This window comes from Pieris rapae, chromosome Z, assembly GCF_905147795.1.
Source record: "Pieris rapae chromosome Z, ilPieRapa1.1, whole genome shotgun sequence".
NCBI lineage: Eukaryota > Metazoa > Arthropoda > Insecta > Lepidoptera > Pieridae > Pieris > Pieris rapae.
The window spans coordinates 11,749,257-11,772,177 of NC_059534.1; the positions used below are offsets into that span (position 1 = coordinate 11,749,257).

General features: G+C 33.6%; 1 protein-coding gene across 6 annotated transcripts in view; it reads right to left on the minus strand.

Annotated features, from left to right (window-relative positions):
* The window catches only part of LOC110995268 (eukaryotic translation initiation factor 4 gamma 3), a 29,310-nt gene extending 7,077 nt beyond the window's left edge, over positions 1 to 22,233 (minus strand). The window contains exons 1-19 of one of the 6 annotated variants that reach the window (XM_045634119.1): positions 17,543 to 18,121; positions 13,276 to 13,301; positions 12,598 to 12,761; positions 11,594 to 11,703; positions 9,983 to 10,114; positions 9,794 to 9,852; positions 9,426 to 9,545; positions 9,242 to 9,304; positions 8,716 to 8,795; positions 8,028 to 8,532; positions 5,528 to 5,881; positions 5,154 to 5,450; positions 4,837 to 4,967; positions 4,503 to 4,662; positions 4,128 to 4,300; positions 3,691 to 3,894; positions 1,987 to 2,127; positions 1,820 to 1,904; positions 586 to 824 (exon numbers count right to left, since the gene is read on the minus strand). In XM_045634119.1, the coding sequence (XP_045490075.1) occupies positions 586 to 824; positions 1,820 to 1,904; positions 1,987 to 2,127; positions 3,691 to 3,894; positions 4,128 to 4,300; positions 4,503 to 4,662; positions 4,837 to 4,967; positions 5,154 to 5,450; positions 5,528 to 5,881; positions 8,028 to 8,532; positions 8,716 to 8,795; positions 9,242 to 9,304; positions 9,426 to 9,545; positions 9,794 to 9,852; positions 9,983 to 10,114; positions 11,594 to 11,703; positions 12,598 to 12,761; positions 13,276 to 13,301; positions 17,543 to 17,595 (3,096 nt within the window). In that variant the 5' untranslated portion in view covers positions 17,596 to 18,121. Of the gene's footprint in view, positions 1 to 585; positions 825 to 1,819; positions 1,905 to 1,986; positions 2,128 to 3,690; positions 3,895 to 4,127; positions 4,301 to 4,502; positions 4,663 to 4,836; positions 4,968 to 5,153; positions 5,451 to 5,527; positions 5,882 to 8,027; positions 8,533 to 8,715; positions 8,796 to 9,241; positions 9,305 to 9,425; positions 9,546 to 9,793; positions 9,853 to 9,982; positions 10,115 to 11,593; positions 11,704 to 12,597; positions 12,762 to 13,275; positions 13,302 to 13,446; positions 14,271 to 17,542; positions 18,122 to 22,214 lie in introns of those variants that run through there. The other 5 variants (XM_045634118.1, XM_045634120.1, XM_045634117.1 and 2 more) reach the window with 5 other exon arrangements.
* Positions 22,234 to 22,921: the final 688 nt, after the last annotated feature.

Below are 22,921 nucleotides of genomic sequence, written 5' to 3' on the forward strand. Positions count from 1 at the left end.
AGATTGCCTATTAGATTGACGAATGATCATGAAACAGATACTGAAATCTAAGGCCGAGACCTAAAAATGCTGTTGCGATTTTTTTAAAGTAGACATTAATGTATAATTGCAGAGAGAAACCAAATATTTAAAAGCCCATTAAATCGCACAATCGGCATTAAAACATAGGCACAATGTCAATACTCGGATCAAACGCAGGCTGAAATTTCCCCGTACTAGACTATCTAAAGTTAGTAGGTAATTCTTTTTTGGGAAATGGGATACTCTTCTTTAATAAAATCCCAGAGGCTCTTTTATCTCTGCATTTTAATTAATTTAAGAAATGCATTAAAGAAAAGCTATGTAAAAAGGCTAGGCTAGGCAGTTAGTGATTATCTAGTTGATAAAAGGCTCTGAGACTAGTGCCGGGCAGCCTACTTCTAATTAATTTGATTTGCTTTTTTAACTCCTTTAAAAAGGTTTTTTAGGCTTTATCTCTCGGTCTCTGTCTTCTTTGCCGAGGATGCCTATAGGTAAAATTTATTGACGTGGAATAAGTGATATCTTGATGATCTTATGTTCCAAAATAAACGTATATTTTTTTACCTGTATCATAAATCGCACACGACTGCTAATCTTATTACTCTTGCGATCATTAACAATATCTTGCATTTTGTCCATTATGGTGTCCAACTGATCCTTCACCTCACCCTCCACTTGCTCCCCAATGGTGGTCAGAAGCTTACAGAGACATTCAAGTTTTTCCTCTTCCGGCTTATCAATTAGGTAATTCATACAATATACCATAATTTTCGATATCAATATTTTTAGCTTGTACAATTCACCTGAAAATAAATATTGAATATATTATATTCTTGTGCAGCACACGTATTATTTCATTTAATTCACTAGTTAATAGTTATAATACATTTTAAGCTTTGGCTAGCATATCCACATACTCTAGCCAATATAAAATATGATTGACACAGATAATCGCAATAAACGCAAGCTTTGTACGTCAAAACAGCATTTCGCAGTTCTAATATAGGCAATTCTAACATTTCGCATTATCACCGACTTAATATAGTAATAATCTAATTTTGTCGTTATAGTGTTACGTCAGGATGTAAATCTACTTAAAATACTTTGGCTTCGTTATAGGTCGGTGATAACTTTAATAACTTAGGGTAAATTTTATGAATTCCGCTACACTGCTACCAGACTGCACTTCTCAAAATTATTATTAATACAAGTCAGCCCTCAACACAGTAAAAAATCTGGGAGATTTTATAACAAAAAAGGAAGCGCGATAGGCCTTTCAAATTACAAAGTTTGTCAGCAGTTCAGTTATTTCGAGCGCAACAAATCCTCAAAAGGGGATTTTTTAATTTTTTTCTCAATTTCTAGTTATTTTCACTGTCTCATAAAACATTTTATCTATACAATTGCATTGGCAAATTAATAAGCATGAAAGCAAAACAAAACAATCGCAGTTGCACAGTAAATAAATATTTCGAATGGCTGCAAATCAGTCATGATTTGATCCCAAAGGGATAACCTATTGGAAATGACAAAATCGTAGCACAATGTTTAGTTATATCTGTGTCAATCATAAGAAAAAAATATTTAAAGCAGAAAATTACATACATTGAAACTATTTTATTAATATGTCAAAAATGCACATGGCACATCTTTTATGGGTTATTATTTTAATACAAAAAGCGAGCAAATCGATGTTTTTATCGTAATGTAACAATTATATTTATTTATTCGTATTCGTACTCGTCGAGCAAAGTATGTAAGGAATATGAGTAAAGTTTAATATAAAAATAGGACGTACCAATAAACCTGACATTTCCAACTGACCGCATGCGAATTCGACGCTGGACTTCTGCGAGTTGTAAATGCAGCTCCTTTTTCTTTGTCTGTTAAGTTTAATAAATATATACTATTAATCTTACAAAACTCAATAAAAATTGAGAAATCACATACTAATAAAATACTTACGGCGTCATTCGACTCGGCAATCTCTGCCTCGAGTTTGAGAACGTGCTCATCTGTCTTCTCTTTGATAAATTGATTTTGACATTTGCTAATTATCATCGCACGGAAGTTCACGCATTGTTCGGGTGAATTTGTTGACGGTACCTGATAAAATTATATTTCTTAAATAAGATTATTAATTATCTATATGTTTTCACAGATGCTCAGAGAATTTTATTTGTGGAAAAGACGCTAGTTTTGTTTGTTTATTTATGTATATCTGTGAGTTCTGGATTTATTATAAAATAATCGTATTTCTTTTATAAAAAGTGACTTTCAACTTAAATAACAAACTCTAAACGTTGTTTCCTGAAACAAATCATTTGGGCAACACATTTGAGTTTCACTCCCTCATATACATATACATTTAAAATCATTTTTAAAGTGGGACCAACATTTATCGATTTGATTCTTTAGGTAGCTTCAGTTTATATAGCTAAACTTGAGTTGTTGTATGTCAATAAACTTATTATACATTCGCCAACTTAAACTCGACAGACTGTATAAGTCAAGGAAGTTGCAGGATACTGCGTGGCGAGAACGCGCATGCGCAAAAGGACATTTCATTCAACGTCGCACGCGCACATTTATTTCTACGTCGTTTAGAACTTTAAAAAAACTTGAAGAAATCCTGGATATCATTTAATTTGGGGAAAACTTTGCGATTCCATTATAGCAACAAACAATTGAGTGTAAAAAAGATTATGTAAGTATAAAATTTCGGATACCAATACGTGTCGCTAAATAGTATTAAAACAAATCAGAGTTTTTAGTGCATAGTCATAGCAATATCACATGCTATTTATTTATTACTAGATGGTACATAAATTTATGGACAAATTCTTGAACCAAAGGGAAGGCGGTTCATAGTCAGGTAGAGGCATTAACTGATTGTTTAACATATTTTTTTTTTGACGTATAAACTTCTAACATATTTTTATACGACGCCGTTTAGTTAAAAGACTAGGCTGTTAATTAAACGGCTAATTAAGTTGGCTGCGACATATTGCGATTTCATTGATGAATTATCCTTTTTTAATTCTACGTATCAACACTGTTCAAAGTAAGCAACTTGTTTTTGGGCTACACGAACACTGTAACATCTCTTTCGTGTGATTTATATTGTATGGGAATGGCATTAGATAACTCGACTGACGATGAAATATTGAGACTAATTGTAGGTATAATCTTGAATTGCAATCTTAGACAACCTTAAACGTAATGTTTAATATGTTTTTAACAAAACGAAATGTCCAAATCTGGGGATCCTCCCAATTCGAATAATATGTATCAATTTATTTATCAAAAATATCTGTATTTCAACCCAAGATCAAAAAGTATACAAAGTAATATGAGCTAATTATGATAATAGTATTCCCGTGTTATGAAGGTTAATATTGACCAGTGAAGGACGGAAGTACCTATTGAAATATCCTGCGTCATTCTTCGGGTGTCTTTTGCTTTTGAATAATTCAATAAGTCTCGCATCTTATACACTTGCAACGTGCTATTCAAAAATTGCCAACCTCGCCGGTGCCTCAGGCCGGAAATTTTTTGAATTATAAAGTAAATATTTATTATTTTGATACAGCAATGAGTTTATTGTTTATTTAGTGTAATTGTCGTTGGAATTACCACGACAAAAAAGATATTCCTAACACCGCGTACCTTCAATGTCGAAAGCTTGTTACACATAGCAGCATAGGCTTCAGAAAAGTTCGGCTCGTCAATAGCCTTCTCGAAGACGAGATCAATTACGCCTTCCAGACGCTCTTGTGTGTCAATTTCGAGTGACCTCACTTTGTCAACCAGAGTATCAAACTTCTGCGGCGTCAATTTGTTAAGTATACCGCGGAATTTCTTATACAGCTCCTGTACAAAGATATGAAAAATCACATTAATCTTTCGCGGTGAATCGAAGCCATGATTTACCGTAAAGATATTATCATTTTCGTAGAAGTGACAATTTTATTATGGGCCCTAAATATAGGTGGATGATAGTGGATATAGAAGCGTTAAATAGGACGGGCATTATTATTATTAAATGACATCACTTAGGTAAAAACTTTTTTATAATACAATGGATAGATTAAGGAAAATGATACCTGAGTTTTCAACTCCTGTTCATTCAGACTCTCTTTCTTTAGTCGAGTTGGTTTCCAAGCATCTTTACTCTCATTGAGTTTCACTTCTTCACGGAGAGAAATATATATATTTCTTCCCGCACTGTTGCTGGATGGTGAACTAAGTTTCATGCTTCCTTTTCCTATGATACGGTCTATATAGAGATACATTTTTAAGAGTACGAAATTACCAACAATTTTAGGCAATGTTTAAGTTAAACAGTTATTATTTTTAAAACATACCTCTAATTGTTGTACCTATAAAGCTGTCACATATATAACAATTTCTGGGTATAGTTTGAAAGCGAAAAATTTGTTTCATAGAAATCTTTAAAATATTGAATAATTCTCTCTTACCTGGTGGTGCGCCTACATTTCTAGTGTCTTTCTTGTTGTCCCGAAGAATAGGACTTCTCATGTTACCGGGACTCATATTCTTAAGGAATGTGGGGAATAAGGAGTCATTTGCTGGTCTATGAATATGATTGAATGACATAATTGTGTCTAATTGCACTGTCTGTAATTAAGACAAAATATTGAATTTTAGTTATAATATAGTTTTTATTAATAATTTGTTTTAGAAACGCCTTAATACACAAATTAGCTATAATTTTTATATGGCTCAATAAATATAGTTTAAAAAATAGAATCTTATATCCACTACATTGGTGTTGTTTGGAATAAGACCTACCCGTAGAAGATTGCAAGACTCGAGCAGTGGTGAATTTGGTTTGTTCTTGCACAAAGGATCATCTCTGATCTGCTTCAGTAGGGTAATATCGTAAATTTTCTTTCCATTACGATTAAAAGGGGACCATTGATCTAAAACAGGGTAAAAGAGTCAATACTAAAACAATAAATGAGATTATTACATTTTATACATAATTTTCAACTTGTTAAAAATAAAATATATTACACTATTTTACACAAAATTTCATATTGTACAACATAATCTTTAACCTTAATTAACTTAAAAACAAATCATATTTGTTTGAATTATATATTTACCTTCACTGTATTTATGTTTCAGTGTAAATACAGGCACTGCTGGTTTAGACGGCTCAGGCGTCTCGGGTTCAGTCAAGGGAATAACATCTGATTCCACTACATTTAAATTATCAGTCTCATCTCTTCCATTTGTACAAGTCTCTTTGGCACTAGGCTCAGTACCAGAATTCTTGTTTACTTCTGTACCAGCATGTTTTTGCTTCTTTTTAGAATTCTTTGTAAGTTTCTCGTTCTTATTCATGTCTTCTTTTACAGTCTCAGGTATCTCAGTAATATTACCATTTGCGGTATCAAGATCTATGAAAAAGAATCACATGTTTAGTAATAAAATCATTTAAAATATATATATAAAAAAAGAAATAGACAGCAAATACCTGGTGATGTATTATTGAGATTTATATCTTTCATTATAGATTCAAGGTTATTTCTGGCAGCACTCGCTATGCTCTGTGTGAGCTTGGCTTGGGCAAGACACACACTGTTCTCTTCTTCAGGAGTTTCAGGGCGTGACACATATTCTTGAGCTACTTTTTCAATACTAGACAATAATTGAGAGGAAGTAGGCGTTTGTGATATAGGGAATGTCTCTTCAGTATTAACTATGAGTTCAACTTGTTTATTAGTGTTGGTTTCAGTCTCAAATCTTGTCTCTTGTTTCACTTCATTTTGTGTATCTAACTTAGTTTCAACTATGTGACTAGTATTGACAGGTTCCAGTTGATTGTTACCTGTACAATAAATTATTAATGGGTATATCAAGAAAAAATACATAAATTGACACAAATAAACTAACACATGAAACAAATAAACTAAGAATTGCCAGGCAAACAGCCACAATAAAATACACATGGCCATTTTAAAACACACAAGACCACTGATCATAACTATCCAATCGAGACCCTTATATAAGTTCACAAACAAATGAAAATAAAATATGTTGCTTTATGAATAAGAAAATCATGTTATGGAGGCATATTTAAATTTCTTTGAATACATTTGCTTACAACAGACAGTAAACACAATGAGACGCATCTCTCAAGGACGAAAATACAATGCAAACAGAGATATTTTATATAGTGATTGCAAAAACTTATATAAGAATGATAACTTCAAAAACAATATATTATGTTGCTGTAAATTTTACTATAATACTCTAGTATATGTATATTAATTACCTAATACAAATAATAGCTGTCAAGCTTAAAAGCTCAAACCTTATAAAAAAATTCGTGAGCGGTCAGAAAGTAGCTGTGAGTAGGTATGACCCAAATGCCAGGCTTATGTAAATCACAAGTGTCGCAACATGCCAGCCAATTACAATAAACAGAAAACGATTGAAGAGAAATAAATTAACATAAAGGTGCCCTGGGTATACAGAGTATTATACATTTTCTGTCACACCAATACATAGCTTTTTCAGAACCAAATTCGCACTCTAAAAATAGAGACAAGTGATATCCACACGTGGGTAATTTACATTTCTCACTGAAGTAACCTGGATAATATATTTTATAAATTTTGTGGCACAATTCACTAGACTATTATAAAATTTAAACTTTTAATTGTATACGTAGTAAAAGTCGTACTTTATTGCGAATTCATAATTGACGGATACTTATAATAAACACATATTTAAAAAAAAATATTTTTAAAAATTAGCTGTCAATTCATAAAAATATTGAAAAATAAAAATATCATGATAAAAACATGTTAAAATCAGGAAGTCATGTTGTGACTGAATTAGCAAGCGCCATGTTGAAATATTCCATTTCCAAGCGCGACATATGACCTCAAGCACAGAGTACACAAGCGGCCTTATGCGCAAGTCCGGAATTAATCGTCAGACATCGCCAATTTTGTCGTATCATACATAACCCGTTCGTATACATAAATACCTGTTTATATATAATTTTCTGATTATATATCAAGCGCAATCATTTTATTGGTTAATATATATTAGTAATAATTATTATATATATTAGTAGTAATTAGTTAATATAAATGTAAACAAAATACAACAGCTGATATTGGCTATGGTGTTTATGTGAATCATAACATGGAAATCTTACATTGACGGGGGTATACGTCAAATTATAAAGTTAGAGGTACTTTTTCAATGAGAAGCGTACTCGATGTACGAATTTTTACCTATGAACTTGGAATTTAATGCACAGAGATGGAAAAATAGATTGCTAGATAAATCTTTAGAAATTAATTTAAGCTGAATATTTCCGTAATAGAATAAAAGGAAAGGATATAATATTTTTTATTTGTGTGAATATTACTAAATTAATTAAAATAATGTCAAGCAGATCCGTAGTATTCGTTCATTTGAAAGGAGAAAATATATTCGGCATTATGGGTCGACCAGATTTTTTGTAATAATTTACATGAATACCTTTTTTTACCTGAAGTTGAGTCCATAATAATCCTTTTCAACAACAAAACTATTATAATAAAAAAAACAGAGATATAGAGTGGGAATAGGTAGATAACTAGTATCCAACATCATTAAACATACAGCAAGATTTGGGCATCTTAATTATTTAGATTATGTATACCATGATATTTCTGTTTTGTGTTTTTCCTGCTTTATCTAACCATTATAAAATCTATGAGTAAAATATGCAAGTGTAGGTTAATTTTTTTGGCAAATGTCATTTTATACAAAAAACATGTCAATAAGGTATAGTTTCTGTGAATAGGAAATTATACATTTTAATACATTATGGCACTGTGAGAGGCCTCTTCCACATAAAATGGGCAGACATATATACTGATACTAATAAAAAATAATGAGAGAGAAGAATCAGTTGTCTCATTCTTTTTTATTAGTAATATTGGTTTCAAGGCAATTAAATAAAAAATACTTACAAATAGGCCCATTCATGTTGGATTCCTCCTGTGGCTTCTCCTTCTCCTCTGAAGGCTTGACTCTGGGTTCTCTAATCCTTTGAGGTTGAGGGGGTAACATATCTGTAGTCAGGACTACTACATCTGATTGCTTATCGGTTTCGTTGTGAGGCACATTTGGTTTTTTTGCTTTCGGTTTCTGTTTATTATCTACTACAATGGAGTTTTCACTAATCTTTTGGTGTTTCGTGTTTGTCATTTTAGGCACTATATCAGGACTGTCGGATATCGCCGACACGATGGGCGTTTCAACTTCCACATCGGCTCCTATATTATCGTTAACTATATCAGACTTTACATTATTATTAGAAATTATTGCGTTTTGAGGTTGCTCGGGGCTGGCCATCGCAGGCACTTCGTTACATTTTGGTACATGGTTTGTTTTGGCAGTCTCGCCGCTAGATGGCTCGTTGGCAGCTTGACTAACCATCCGTGTGAACTCTTCCACGATACTGTGCGAGTTGTCCTGTTGTCATATAACAATAGTCAAATATGTATAAAACAAACACAAAATTACATTAGTTTTTATAAACTATGTGAATAAGTATTTTTTGAGACATTTAAATATATAAGGCTAATTGTATTAACTGTTTGAGTGCCTTTAAAACGTTGAATTCCATTTTTATAATAATGAATTAGAAACACATACCGCTAGAGGCGTCTGCCTTTCACTCGAGTTCTCACTCACATTTTCCGATGCAAATAAATCTTCAGTAAATATATCTTGTCCTGTGAAAAACAATTATTTTATTTATGAAGAAGATTTACGGCTTATAACTAAATAAAAATAACTGTGTGTTACAATAAAAAATTCTTCACGATACAAGAATTGTACAAACTTGGTGTGCACCAAAAATTATATCTGTCTTAACAGATAACATACAATTAATTTTTAACATAACTGCTAATCACTTTGACTTAGACCATAAAACAGGAAAAGTTACTGCTGAAATGAAAATTCTAGGCACAATTAAAAAGAAAGATAGATCAGAAGTGAAATTTCAGAAAGAAGATACCTAAAGCAAACATTAAAGCAACCTAGAGAATATCTAGAAATCAATGGGCCGTCGGCCCAGATATTGCTGAAAGGGAAGGATCGAATGTTTGTCGTCTGGTGAAGACTTACATGAGGTGTGAGTAGTAGTGAGTAACTTTAGCGAGTGAGAATTACTTACTAGTGACTGGGTTAATTATAGGCACCCGGCGCGAGGTACGTTTTGCAGGTGGAATACGCATACCTGTAAAAAATGCTTTTGTACGCTCGACAATAAATAACACAAAATCTCTTGCATATTTCAATTTGTACCGCAATATTTAATCTATTAACACTTTTATAACTAAAATATTTTTTATACATACCAGGCAATTGCATATGTGATTGTTGTTGGGGCTGATGTGCCGGAGGCACTAGCGGACCTGGTGGACGAGCTGCATTACTCCCAACACCTTGACCGTTATAGTAGTCTGGTGAGTAAGTCACTGGTTAAACATATAGACCATTAGTATTTTCACCAATAATAATAATAAATACTGTTTTTATGAAAGTTATGTTTTTACAGAAATATAAATATATTAAAAGCGGCCCAAATTCTTGCAATTTATTTTTAAACAGTTTGATTTTTTTATATCTAAGACGTGTGTACAGGAATCCTCTGGGATCCGATTAGTAATCTATTATCTATTTATAATTAAGCCTATACAGTAAGATAAGCAAAATTATTACTCACAAGGCGAAGTGTGGCTTGGATTTGTGTTGGGGTATACATATGACATGTATGGATAGTATCTGAAAAAAATACAGTTATTAATTAAACATACAAACATACGGTCTTTTTTGATTCTATTTCATCAACCAACTACACTTTGCATAGAGAAGGAAAACTATTATTTAAGAAATAAGTTTTAATACTTCTCACCCAGGATTCGTGGATCGAGGCTGATATCCCTGAGGTATTGACATATGAGCGGTTGGGAATAACAATGTCGGATGGTACATCACCGGTCCACCAGTCGTACCCGCCGACTGTGCCATATAAGGCTGCTGCTGCCTGTAAAAATTGCACATACATTAAAATAAAATATAAACAACCTAGATAACTATGATTGTCTCCTACGCGATATTAACATCTTAACCACTGAACTAAAGCAGCGTTGGCCGCTAGGCTTAAGTTGAATTCGTAAGTTCGATTCAAAGCCAAGGTGAAAATGGTGTTGGCAAGATTTCGTGCGAATTGTCTTCGTCTTCGTCTCAGTTTGCTTACACACCCGACACCACAGCCGTTGCCACATCTCCGTTGATGATGTCAACCAGTGTTTCGCGATCCCCGCCGATTAATACGATTATTACCCCCGGTCGAGGCTAATTATTTTAATGCCAACATTACTGTTTACCAAATATGTAGAGTGTGTGTTTCTTTATTTTCCATCTGTAGGTAAAACAGTGGACATGTATTATCCAATACTGTACTAGATGGCGCTAGCAGTCAACGCGGATGCAAAAGTCAATGTCTCAGTGAATATTGTTTAACTATTATGTTGTTGTAAAAAGCCTAAATAGGATTTAATAATTTTAATAATAGACCTTAGTCGTTTCTTTGTTTTCAGAGAAACGCAATTGTTTATTGGAAACTTATATTTCCAAATAAGATAAGGTACATTGTCTTGAGTAAATAAGAAATATTTACCTAACAATTCAAAATGTTTGGCTAACCATCGCGAGATTAAAAATAATTCTTACGCCCTGATGCTTAGGCGAGGCCGATCTTTGAATAGCGACTACAACATGCAAGTGTGGCAACGTCGCAAACGTATAGGATGGGCCACTTAAAGATTTATTGAATTATTCAAAAGCAAAAGGGACCTAAACATTGACGTAAGTAATTCAATACGTATACTCTAATTTTAGTATAGTGTCATGCTTTGCTTCTTTACAATATTAAATTTTGGGTTAATATAGCAACTAAATATTAAAATAATATTTTATGGCATTACGTAATTTTTTTACTTAGACACAGGTAATATTACTAGTAAATACATTCGCACTGCAAAGAAAATTCTAAATTACACAGATTTAATGTACATGACAATTTCAGCTCGTCGCGCACAAACAAAAGGTTCTCTTCAATTTTTTTTAATCAGCCCAAATAACACTTCCCCTCTCACGGTTTTACCGTAACGGTTCCCGTTGGCTGTACCCCGGGAAGCAGATGAAGACTCGGATTTGCTAATTTTTCCTGTATATGGATGGTCAGCATTGGGCTGCTTTAATCTGCTGAACTACCACTTGGCACGGCGATATCGCCGCCCCAAGTAACTGATCATAGGTAGTTCGACCACCCCATCTCCATTCTTCTAAACTATACTAAAATATACAACTTAACATAGTTATCGATTTCCATGCCACCTAAACCTAACTTTACGAGTTCGAATTTCGGTGTTGGTGTGCGCGCGCTTCGTAAAAATTCAGTCTCATCGTTTTTCTCCATCGCGCCAAAAGAAGTATAATTTATTTTAAAAAAAATCCTTACCTGTTATGGGTTGCTGGTCTTGTGGAGTGCTGAGCAGCTCTATACTGGAAGTTGGAATACTGTGGCCTCGCCGCAGCCGTTGCGTTCGGCGGTGACACATAATTATGGCCCTGGAATTAGTTTTCAAGCCCACTTTAAATTTATCTCGGCCAGGTCGTGTGGAATAATTACATATTGCTTTGTTTAAAGTTCATTAAAGGATTCAGCGTCTTTCTTCCACTATATTAATGCTTCGAAAGTCCGAACGATTTATATTTTGTTTTAATTGAAATGCAAGCGCAACGCTTACGTATAAGAATAACTTGCGTCTGGGATTTGATACAGCCATCGCTCTCATCGAATCAACGAAATGCTTTCAACTTTGTTTACTCAAGCAAAATTCGGTATAATGAAAAGAAATAGATATAATGAATACATACTACATAATAAACGCGTCTTAAAATTATTGTTATATTGTTTATTTCATTGTGCAGTTTGGATTAAAGTTTCCTGGTAAACAAATGTATCCTTACAAAATAATGCAATTATACTTTTAAGTGTCTAGTTACCACGAAGTTATAGAACTGGACATATGCCGATAACAAAATATGGAAATAGAGCGAAAGGGTGTTAAATGGAACGGAACGCAGAACTGAGCAAAGCTTTATTAATTTTCTTTTTTTAAAGACATATACAGCTTATTCAAAAATATTTTTTTTATAGATCATTAATACGGGTTCGATAGCTTTACCATAATTGGTTGATATATTTCGGATATTGAAGATATAGAAGTTATCATTATGTTAACAAATAGACAACATTGGTGGACATCTTATATATTTCCTTAAATAATAACATATTAATAAGGCCCCTCTGTCAATCGTAATCAAACTGTAGCTGTATTGAATAATTTATAATTTTAAACTTTTTAAAAATAAATAGTAAAAAATCTTATGTATGGTAGAAAAAAGAAAGTTAAGTTATTATTGTTGCCTATCAGCTACTTTGAATATTAGTTCACTTACCATATTATTCTTGGTCATCTCAGGCTGCGGCGGCGCGGAAGGCTGTGGTGTCGACGGGGCTCTCATAGTCGGAGCGGTGGCAGCTGCGTTGCCGCCGGTCATGTAGGAAGGACCAGCCGCGCCACCTGGGTGGTAACACTCCGCCCCGGATCCTGGTATAGACACTGACACAACAAAATATCCAATTAAATCTTGCTTCAAATCGATCATAGACAAATTAAATAAATTTAAGTAATTGATTACTGCATGCGTCATTTAATGAATAAAACAGTTTTAAATTAGCCGCTGCGCGTTTGTCAGTTAAGTACGATTAGTATAGTGACGATATCCCTACTCATCTATTTGGTTAACTGTTAACGTAGCATTTGTCTTTACAAAAGTGCTGAGCTAACGCCGACCCACCTGGCAGTATCATGTATCATGATGCCTACTTAAAAAGTTTAGAACAATCTTATTAAATACAATACACTTGTGTATACATATATATACAAGCGATATTTATGCATCGTAAAACCGTATCGAAGGAAGAAAATCGATAACACAAGGCGATTCTGATTAAAATACAATCCATGCGAATTGTGGCTGTATTTTCACTTTGGGCAAATCCGATTTTACAGCAATGAGCTGAAACAGGCTAAATAAAAAGGTATTTTCTTCTTTGAAGCAAATTCAACTCACTGTGTGGTGTTGAGGCCCGCGGATAACTGTGTCATATTTATTAAGGAAATTCATTAAATATTATGGTCACACGCTTACACGAAAATTTACCACAAAAATGAAATGGCGCTACAAACTTCTTCTTAAGCCTATACATGTTTAAAAAAAGCGATTGTGTGGTTCGCCACTTACTGGATTGAGATCCGACGCGGTACTGCGAAGGGCGATTTACTTTAGAATGAAGTATGGCTTGCTGCTTAGCTGGCGATTGCACCTGCTTATGAGCCATTTGGCTGTGGTTCAATTGCATTCCGTGGTTGGGATGGTTCATATGCCCCACATGGGTCATATTGCTATTTAACTTGTGCCCATTGTGAGTCTGGTTCCTAGCAGTCCCTTGATTGTAACTGGAATGACGGATTTGGCTCATGGATTTCAAGTGGTTCACGTGGTTCACCTGGTTGATATGCTTCTGGTTTTGATGGTCGGGTGTGACATGATTAACATGGTTTACTGTGGGGTTCATGCGGTTGGCGCGCTGTTGGTTGTGTCCCAGATGATTAAGATTGGCCACGGGAGCGTTGTGGGGTGTCGCTAGGTGGTGGCGGGGCGCAGCCACAGTATGTGCCACTGCGTGGGGCATATTCAGCGACGACTGGAGATTCTGTGAGATGTCAATGGTCTGCTGCCCTCCAGGGTATCCACAACCAAGCGGCAAATTTCCATACGAATTGTTACCTCTTATCGCGACCATCTTAATTTCATGATACAAATTTTTCAAAAATTGAGCAAGCCAAACGTTGAACCATTCCCAAAACTGTGGCGACACAACCATTGGCGAGGCTCCCGTTACACTAAATTATCTAGCACTGGATACTAAATTATTGCTTCTCATTTTGTACTGGCTGGTGAATATTTCTTATAATATCTAGCTTCTACTTTCAGCACTTAATTACGATAATATTTTAAAATTCCCGAGCGAATAACGCATGGTGCCAATAAATTATTTGCAGACCGCATTCACAATATAAAGAGTAATATAATGCAGCAAAGGAGAAAATCGATATGGAAACGGCGCGCTACATCGGGCGCTGTTTTTCGTATTCAAAATATTAAGCAGTCGTGAGTTCAGTGATGATTTAACGAGCATCAACAACTCCGAAAGCTAGCACTTTTATGGGAAACCACTTCATATAATAAACACAACGATTTATCGCGTAATACTTAATAAATATACAAAATTCGTTCAGAGTACACCCTTCACTCCATCACGGTTTTATTGTATAAGCGAGGGTTACGAGCGGCCGTAGAGGGAGAGGGCACTATGGCATCGCCACAGGAGGCGTTTCGCATATCGTCGGTCGCCCCTGCGAGAGGTCGCCGCCACTATTGCGCCGGGGAAAGTTTGTCGCAGAATACACTGCGCCGCGGTGACGATAACGAATTGCCTTTGTCTCTTTTAAAAGGCAATGGTTAAGATGCATTTAATTTCAGTATCGGGAGTCAAGTGAATTTTAAACTCCAAATGTAGTGGTTTTAGTAGGTAGTGATTTTCTTTTCTTTCACTTATCTATCCTTTGTTTAACGCGTGGCGACGTCTTAAGATTTAGATGTTTCAATTCTTTTTAAGAAAAACAAATAAGGAATGACAGTAATTAATTTTCTCTTAAGTAATTAATTGTTAAGAAAATTTACATTTGGAAGCATGAAGGAAAAAAATATATAAATCGGTTTAAATTTAGTTTTTATAAAACAAAGAACAAACATATTTCATTTGAAATGTTTAAATAACTACGTACGGTTATTTGTAATAAACTGAATGTTAATAAACTGCAAGAGATGTTTCGTACCGTGAAATCAGAAAAAACTACGCTTACTACTACTATGAAAATGAGAAGCCTTTTTATATTTTAACATTACAGCCGGCTATAAAAATAGTGTTCACAAATTAAATGACCTGATATGTTTGCCGGCTGTTAAACCAAGAACATAGATAACTATAGGTAGTATCTAATAACAGTGATTTTTTTACTATCAACAAAGAAAACTACTGCCTTACCATACCTCGAATAGAAACAGCATCTAAAAATTATTGGTACTTTTAAAAAAAAAAAATGAGATAAGGAACTTTTACAATTTTGACAGTGTAAATGCAAGAAAAACATGACTTCCTTATTATTAATAAATTTTGGTCAAAAATCCGGGTCAATCAAAACAAGTTTTACATATTTGTAAAATTTACCTTAAAAAATTAGTTTACTTTTGAATCACACAAAAATACACTGATATGACTCCATTGCCATCCACTTTGCTTCTGACTGATAAAAAAAATCATTTTTAAGTTACAATTCACCAATAATTTATTCACAGAATGTTTTGCTGTTATGGTAACTGTTATTAATATGCAACATTATAATTAAATATCAAACACTGAAAAACAAGCCCTTTATAATCTACCATATGTTATTATGCTCTCTTCCTATTAATTTATTTCTATTTTAGGAAATATTCACATTGTTTGACTACATGTTTACAAATCAAAATACATTGTGAGCAAATGTTTTGTAAACAATTATTCTAAAGTGATACATGCTACTTGTATCATTAAAAAAGTTCATTATGAAATCATACAATATTAAGTTACATTTAATAATGTATTTATTTTGTTAATGATTTGTAATTGAGTGCTTATCTATTGAAGCAAATGTACTAAGTCACTGTAAATAACTTAATGTATGCATTGGTATTAATGTAAATGTCTATTTCGTATTGTTCATATTTACACTAATAAATATTAATTAACTTATTAAAGAGGGATCACAATAAAAAAATGGTTTTACATTAAATATTACAATCCACCAAGTTCTTTGCTGAACTGGTCAAAAGAGGTGTGATAGTTATATCATATGATGTTATACTTGAGGCTTGTAGCATTTACATTTTAACCTCAGCGAATACTGGCAAGCCCAACCCAAACCAAGCTTTTTGTAAGCTAGTTTGTAGATAGACTCCAACTATACCGAGGCTGTGTGTTCACACATTAGTCATTTTACTAAGGGGAGTGTCTTTAAATTTAGGAGACATGAATCACACAAAAGAATCATTCTTGGGGGATAAAGAAACAAAAACTTAGTCTTTGTAGCGGTATCTTTAACAGGGTTTCTACTACCCCACCCCAAAACTTTTCTAGTATAGAATTTTAATTTTAGTAACAAATATGCTACTTATCAACTTCAAATTGAGACATGTAGTCAGAATATTGTGCATCAATTTGACACAGAAGTACCATATCTATAACAATGAATGTTCAACTAGACATTCATGTGTAAAGAACACAACATGGACAGCCAACAAAGTATGGGATATACAGTTATAAAGCTTGCTACAGAACTTTAGCAATGCAGATTTTTGACCAAGGTCGCATGGTGCAAATTATACAACAGAAATATTTCTGATTTAGCCTATGTAGTTAAATTCTGTCGCAAACCCAAAGAATATGAGTGAGCATACTTAGGGGATGATTCTTTGCACCAGAAGTGAAGATACCTTCCAGGGGTAAGTTAGTTAAATTATACTAATGTTTAGGATGGCTGTAGTCATTATGATGTTGTTCCAAATGCATGATAGTTGAAGAATTTACAAGCTGTTGAAAAAGGGTTATATTTACATTGTGTGATTTCCTAAGAATAGGAAAAGATATTCTATGTGTAATGCCCTTATAAGGACTGCTAGTAATAATAACCTGCAAGTAATAAAATGTAAATGTTATTTTTAAATATGTTATATTACAATAAATTAGTTTTTACATTTATGGCATACACTAAGTAAATTAAATTCGCCATTAAAAATCGCCTTACAGAATAAAGATCTTAAATTATCTTTTTAAAATTTAATAATATAACTTATAATACTACTTTTTATTCATTTAAGCAAACTGTAAACTCTATAAATTATTATTCTTCTCAAAAATTGAAGTTTGTTAAGTGCTCAATGGATCAAAATCCCCATCTCCCCAATACTTACTTAACAGTTGTTAACACAAGAAAAAATATGTTCTACTATTAATAATTATAATTATTACATATGAAACTTTTAAAAGAATACTCCAGCTCAATCACAATTAGTCGAGAATTAAGTAAGCCTTGCTTCTGAAGCCTTCTAAAACAATAATTACACTTCCTACATTTAATGTTTTGTAAAATGAAAAACCACACAATCACTCTTCGCAAACGCATTCTGAAGTGGACAACATTACGTAAATAAAACATAGGTAAATACAAAAGGATACGGTACGGGACCGCGCGGTGGTGCCAGCGGCACCTGGTTGCCGTTTCCACTCATATCGTTGGCAGCATAGGTCTCACGATACGTAAACCACTCTAGGTGGCACGCTATTCAGCCTTTACTGATACTAGGACACATCCGGCAATACGGAGACCTTTACTAGACGTCACCGTGACAGCTTGCACGTTTTAATTATGAGCCTTCGTCAGCAACGTTTCCAGCAAAAACATTTTAAATCACATACAGCAGCACAATGTAGATATACCCTACCTTCAATAATATAGCATCACTAGGTATCTATAAAACGAACCAGTTACCAGTGCCAGTCACTAAACACTAAACAAACGACTGTACAAAATGGCGGATGTTAACCAATAAACAAACGGACCTGTCGCGGTTGATTTAAAGTTATTATTAGAAACACTGTATATTTATTGCTGTGGTTTGTTAAAATTTAAATAAGTATAAAAAAATTTCAAATATGTTTTTGTAATAGCAAAATATCACAATATAATATATTTTATTTTTTGAACTTGTCATTCGATCGTTCACGTATCACATTACCACAGAATACTGTACTTAAGAGTCACGCTGCACGCATGGAGCAGTGCTTGCTTTACTTTACTTACATGTCAAAATACATTTTCGTGATTTGTTTGACGATAGGCGACCTCTATGCCTACCGATCTATGCTGGCAGGTCTATGTCCTAAAACTAGTGAATTTATTGTGCCACTGTAACAGTAGTTTTTATAGTAAAAAAAGAATTGAACCGGGAAAAAATTGAATTCAGCATTGGAACGCAACTTAAGCAAACTGCCAAACTTTATATTTGTCTATGGTAGAGATAGATTATAATATGCCACGCACCAAAACCCAGCAATTATGATGAGTTTAAAATTAATTTTGCCATGAACTAAATCTCAATGAGTTAACACTGTAGAAATTGAGAGAATATTTTAAAACGTTTTAGCAATCGGGAGAGGGAACACATCAAGTAGACTACGTAATTATTTTCGTTCGTTTCGTTCGCAAGGGCTATAAAATATTAAATTTGAAAAAAAGTATACAGCAAGACAATGAAAGGCAACTGAAATGTCAACGGCTAAATCGGCTAAGAAACTTATATTATGTACTAGCTGACCCGGCAAACGTTGTTTGTTTGTTTGTATGTTATTTCTAGGAAACATATTTTTAATTCTACTACAATAATTATAATATTTGATTGCCATCTTGCAACCCTATTGTGGATCTGTGGATAGATTAAAAAAAATCGAGATGTAAAAATAGGGGGTTGATCAAGAGTGAAAATTGAGAGAGATATGAATATTTTTATTGTCATCACAAAAAAATTAAAAAAATTGCCAAAAAAAAAAGTTTATAATTAACAAATTAACAAAATAGGGGTTGGTCGTGGAGGAGTGAAAAATTCAGGGTCATACAATTTTTTTTGAAGTGAGTTTCACTTGCGCATGAGCTTAAAATTTTTACAATTAATGTAAACGCAAGTATGCAACGGAAGTGTCGAAAAAGAAAGAGAGAGCGATCGAGACCGATTGAGAGAGAGTAAGACAGGGCGAACGTAGCATGAAGCAACTAGCGATGGAGTGAGAGTAGGGAGCAAGCAAGTGAGAAAGATCGAGAGAAAAGGTGATATTGAGCGATTGTCGTATCACGCACAGTGCCATGGAGCGAGAGGTTTGAGAGAGCTATAGTAAGAAAGATTGAACGAGAGAGAGAATAAAGGATATTGAGAAATAATACATGCTTTATTGGTTTTTTATATTATCACGTAGCACGTATACAGTGTGTAAACAGGAAATCATATACTGGAACATGATCATCTATTGGGGCTTTTATGTTAGTAATAATAAATTAACAAAGTTTAACTTCTGACATGTGTACTTTGTACGCACGCACTTTATTTATTCTAAGTCATAACAAAATAAAAAAAAATCTTGCAAATTTTTTTTATTAACAAATAAAAAATAAGGGTTGATCCTAGAGGGGTGAAAATTTAGGGTTGCGTGTATTTTTGTAGAGTGTATCTTAAAAAAATGATAACGAAAAATTTTGTCTAAAAAATAAATAAATAAATTTAGGGGTGGACCCACCCTTAACATTTAGGGGGATGTAAAATAGATGTTGTCCGATTCTCAAACCTACCCAATATGCACACAAAATTTCATGAGAATCGGGAAAGCCATTTCGGAGGAGTTTACCCACAACACCGCGACACGAGAATTTTATATATAGGTAAGACTAGCTGACCCGGCAAACGTTGTTTTGCCATATATACTTATATTATTTGAAGGAAACATTTTTTTAGGTCAATAAAAATTAGAGCTGTCACGGGACGCCTGGCAGATGTGAAACATCGACATTATTTTGTAAAAGTTATATGCAGAAAAGAACAGATTGTGATAGAAACTAAATAATATGTCATAATGATAAAATCAAATTTTACGATTTTTTTCCAGATAACGATGACTATTTGTTGAATAAACATTATTTTCATTAAATAAAATTTTAATGTGAAATTTACTACTGCATTTAGACTGTATATCATATAGCGTGGCGATGCGTCGCCACGGCATGCGTCGCCACGCCAGAAATCGGTTTTACGTGCGGCTATAGATGTTTCACATCAATAATTATCTACTGTAAGTGTTCGGGGATGTACTTATATTCGAAAGCGTTATAAACAATAAAAGAATGCTTTATGTAGGGTAATAAATTAATGTTTATTAAAGTAGTAGGTAGTTAATAAGTACTTTTTATGAGATTTAAAGAAATTCATTGGACATGTTTATCTTTATATTGTTTAATAAGCTTATAAGGTTTAGTTTTATTTTTAAATAACTTCCAATTTATATACCCAATCAGAAAAGAAATGTCACACGTATTTAACGATCCATTTTGATCTACCTTTAACACAATTGGTAAGAATCAGCAACCAGGCCCAGCCCTAAATATGACTTCAGTGTGACAACATCATTATTTTACTTAAGGGAGCCATAGTTAGTGCTAGCATTGTCGCGTAAGGAGTAAGGACCTGAACTCAAAGGTCCCCATTAGATTCAGGAGCGTCTACTGCACTACAGCGCGTTAAAATATTTTAATGTTTACCAAGACATAACTTTTTGGTTCAGTGACGTATCAATTACAGTTAAAGTGTATGTTTGATTGTATGGAGTTCGAAATATCTTTATCCATTTCTATATATTATGAATATTACTAATTAAAAATATTACTTTTCTTGTGCTGCGTAAACAGAAAAGAGTGTAAGGAAAAGCATATCAAAAACTGGTGAATTGATATGACTTTTTTAATACAGTTGCTCAAAAAGTGGCATATTGCAGGGAGGTATAGCGTTCGGAAAGTGGGCTATTACACACTCGTGCTTTTTCTTTGCCATTCCCGCACTCGTGCGTTTTCTTTGCCAATTGTCAAAACAATGTGTATTAAAAAGAAAAAACCAACCACGAAGGTTTTATTAAAAAGATTCATAGAAGTTTTTATGATATATGATTTCTAAATATTATAATAATTGGATTCAATAAGTTCGGTTAGGTTTCTTTTTATTTCATATCAATTAAAGAAATATTAAAAAGAATTTTATAATATATGCAAATACGTATTTTTTAAGTTTACTAATAATTGGATTCAATAAGTTAGGTTAGGTTTATTATATTTCATATCAATAAAAAAATAATAAAAAGAAAAAACTAACCATGAAGTTATTACTAAAAAAAATCACAGAAGTTTTTATGATTCATGCAAATATTTTAAAAAGAAGCTACTATTTGTTTAAATATCAGATTTAATGATTGGACTCAATGAGTTAGTTTTGGTTTTCTTTCAATAAAAATAGTCTACTGAAGAATTGGCTGTATAGGCCAAGTTCCCTTTGCCTACCCAGAATGGGTGAAGAAAAGAAAAAACAAGCTTTGCTCATATTCTTTCGAGTTGAGTTATTTGTTGCACAAAATGAGTAATTTCGACGATATTTTATTTGAATGAATACCACCCGAACGCAGTATAATTGCATAAAATGCTTCGGAGAACAATTTACCGGAAACATATAAGTCGCTACATATCTACGTGCAACGAATTTATTCCGTAGAGAGAATAGAAAAAAAGCAAATAGTTTAATTAAATTGCTTAATTTTTTCGCAACTGTATTAAAAATAGTCGTTCAGTACACGTGCGGTACCGTCATTGCAACTTGTCCCGACTGTCAACCCTCACCTTCGGCTGCGCCTCGGCTCGGGTAGACATTCGTCGGAACTCGTTGTAATGACAGGCTTTCCGCACTTGTAATGAAATATACTATTAGTGCACAAGCTTATATAAACATCGTCAACACACGTGCGTGAAAGCTTGAATATATTATTCGATTTTCAGATAGCTCATACACACAGGTCAAATTGATAAGATAACCTTCTTTTGGCGTCGGTTTACAAAATAATAGGCAAGTGCCACGAGAGAATTTATATGCAATGCGACGAAATTAACTTAACCTACCAGCTTAACTAGAAATACCAGCACAGCTAAGAAAACATAAATTTAAAACTGCTTCAAATTCATTTCTATTTAATTTACAGTAATCAGTATACTTAATGTGCATAAAGGCATGCCATTTAAAATAATAGTTTGTGATTGTATATAACTTACCTACGTCTCTTAGAGGCTCTTCAGTTGTTTGGTTTTCCTTGTATTCTTGAATAATATCTTCGCTATACAGATACAAATTTCCATTGTGTTCATGATACACCTTTTTTATAATATAACGATGTTTTAGGTTACTATGTTGGTTAAGTTCCAATACAGAAGGGTCGCATAGTAAAGGGTGTGCTTGAGGTTTATCATTACTTCTCACTTTTTTATTTCGCGTATAGCATTTTTTGCAGCGTGACGTTTTTTGAAAAACCTTGAAGTTCGTCTCTTCTGTGACAAGAATATTTTCCTCTATTACTTTAAATGTAGTGCTAAATAAGAACGGACATTCGTCTTCATTGTTATCATTTTTTTCAATACCGTTAGTTGCGTTCCGTTGTACCCCAGAAGGTTTTTCCTCCATTTCGCAGATAAGTCTCACAATTTGTATGTATGACATCTGAAAAAAAAAATAGAATAGTTAAGTCTACATGTTGCTTTCTATGAAAAGGTAGCCTTTGTATGGCTTGATAGACCCTGCGCAGAGACCAGGACAAACATCCCGATGACGTCTCTTACCCTGAATTGCTCAGGACTTGACAATCATAATTATACAAGATCGCGACGCCTGGGGCTTTCGAGGCGTCTAGTGGAAAGTTATTCTAGGTTTAAAATAGTATTGTCCCGGACATTACATCACAATGAAATGAACACTATGTAATGCT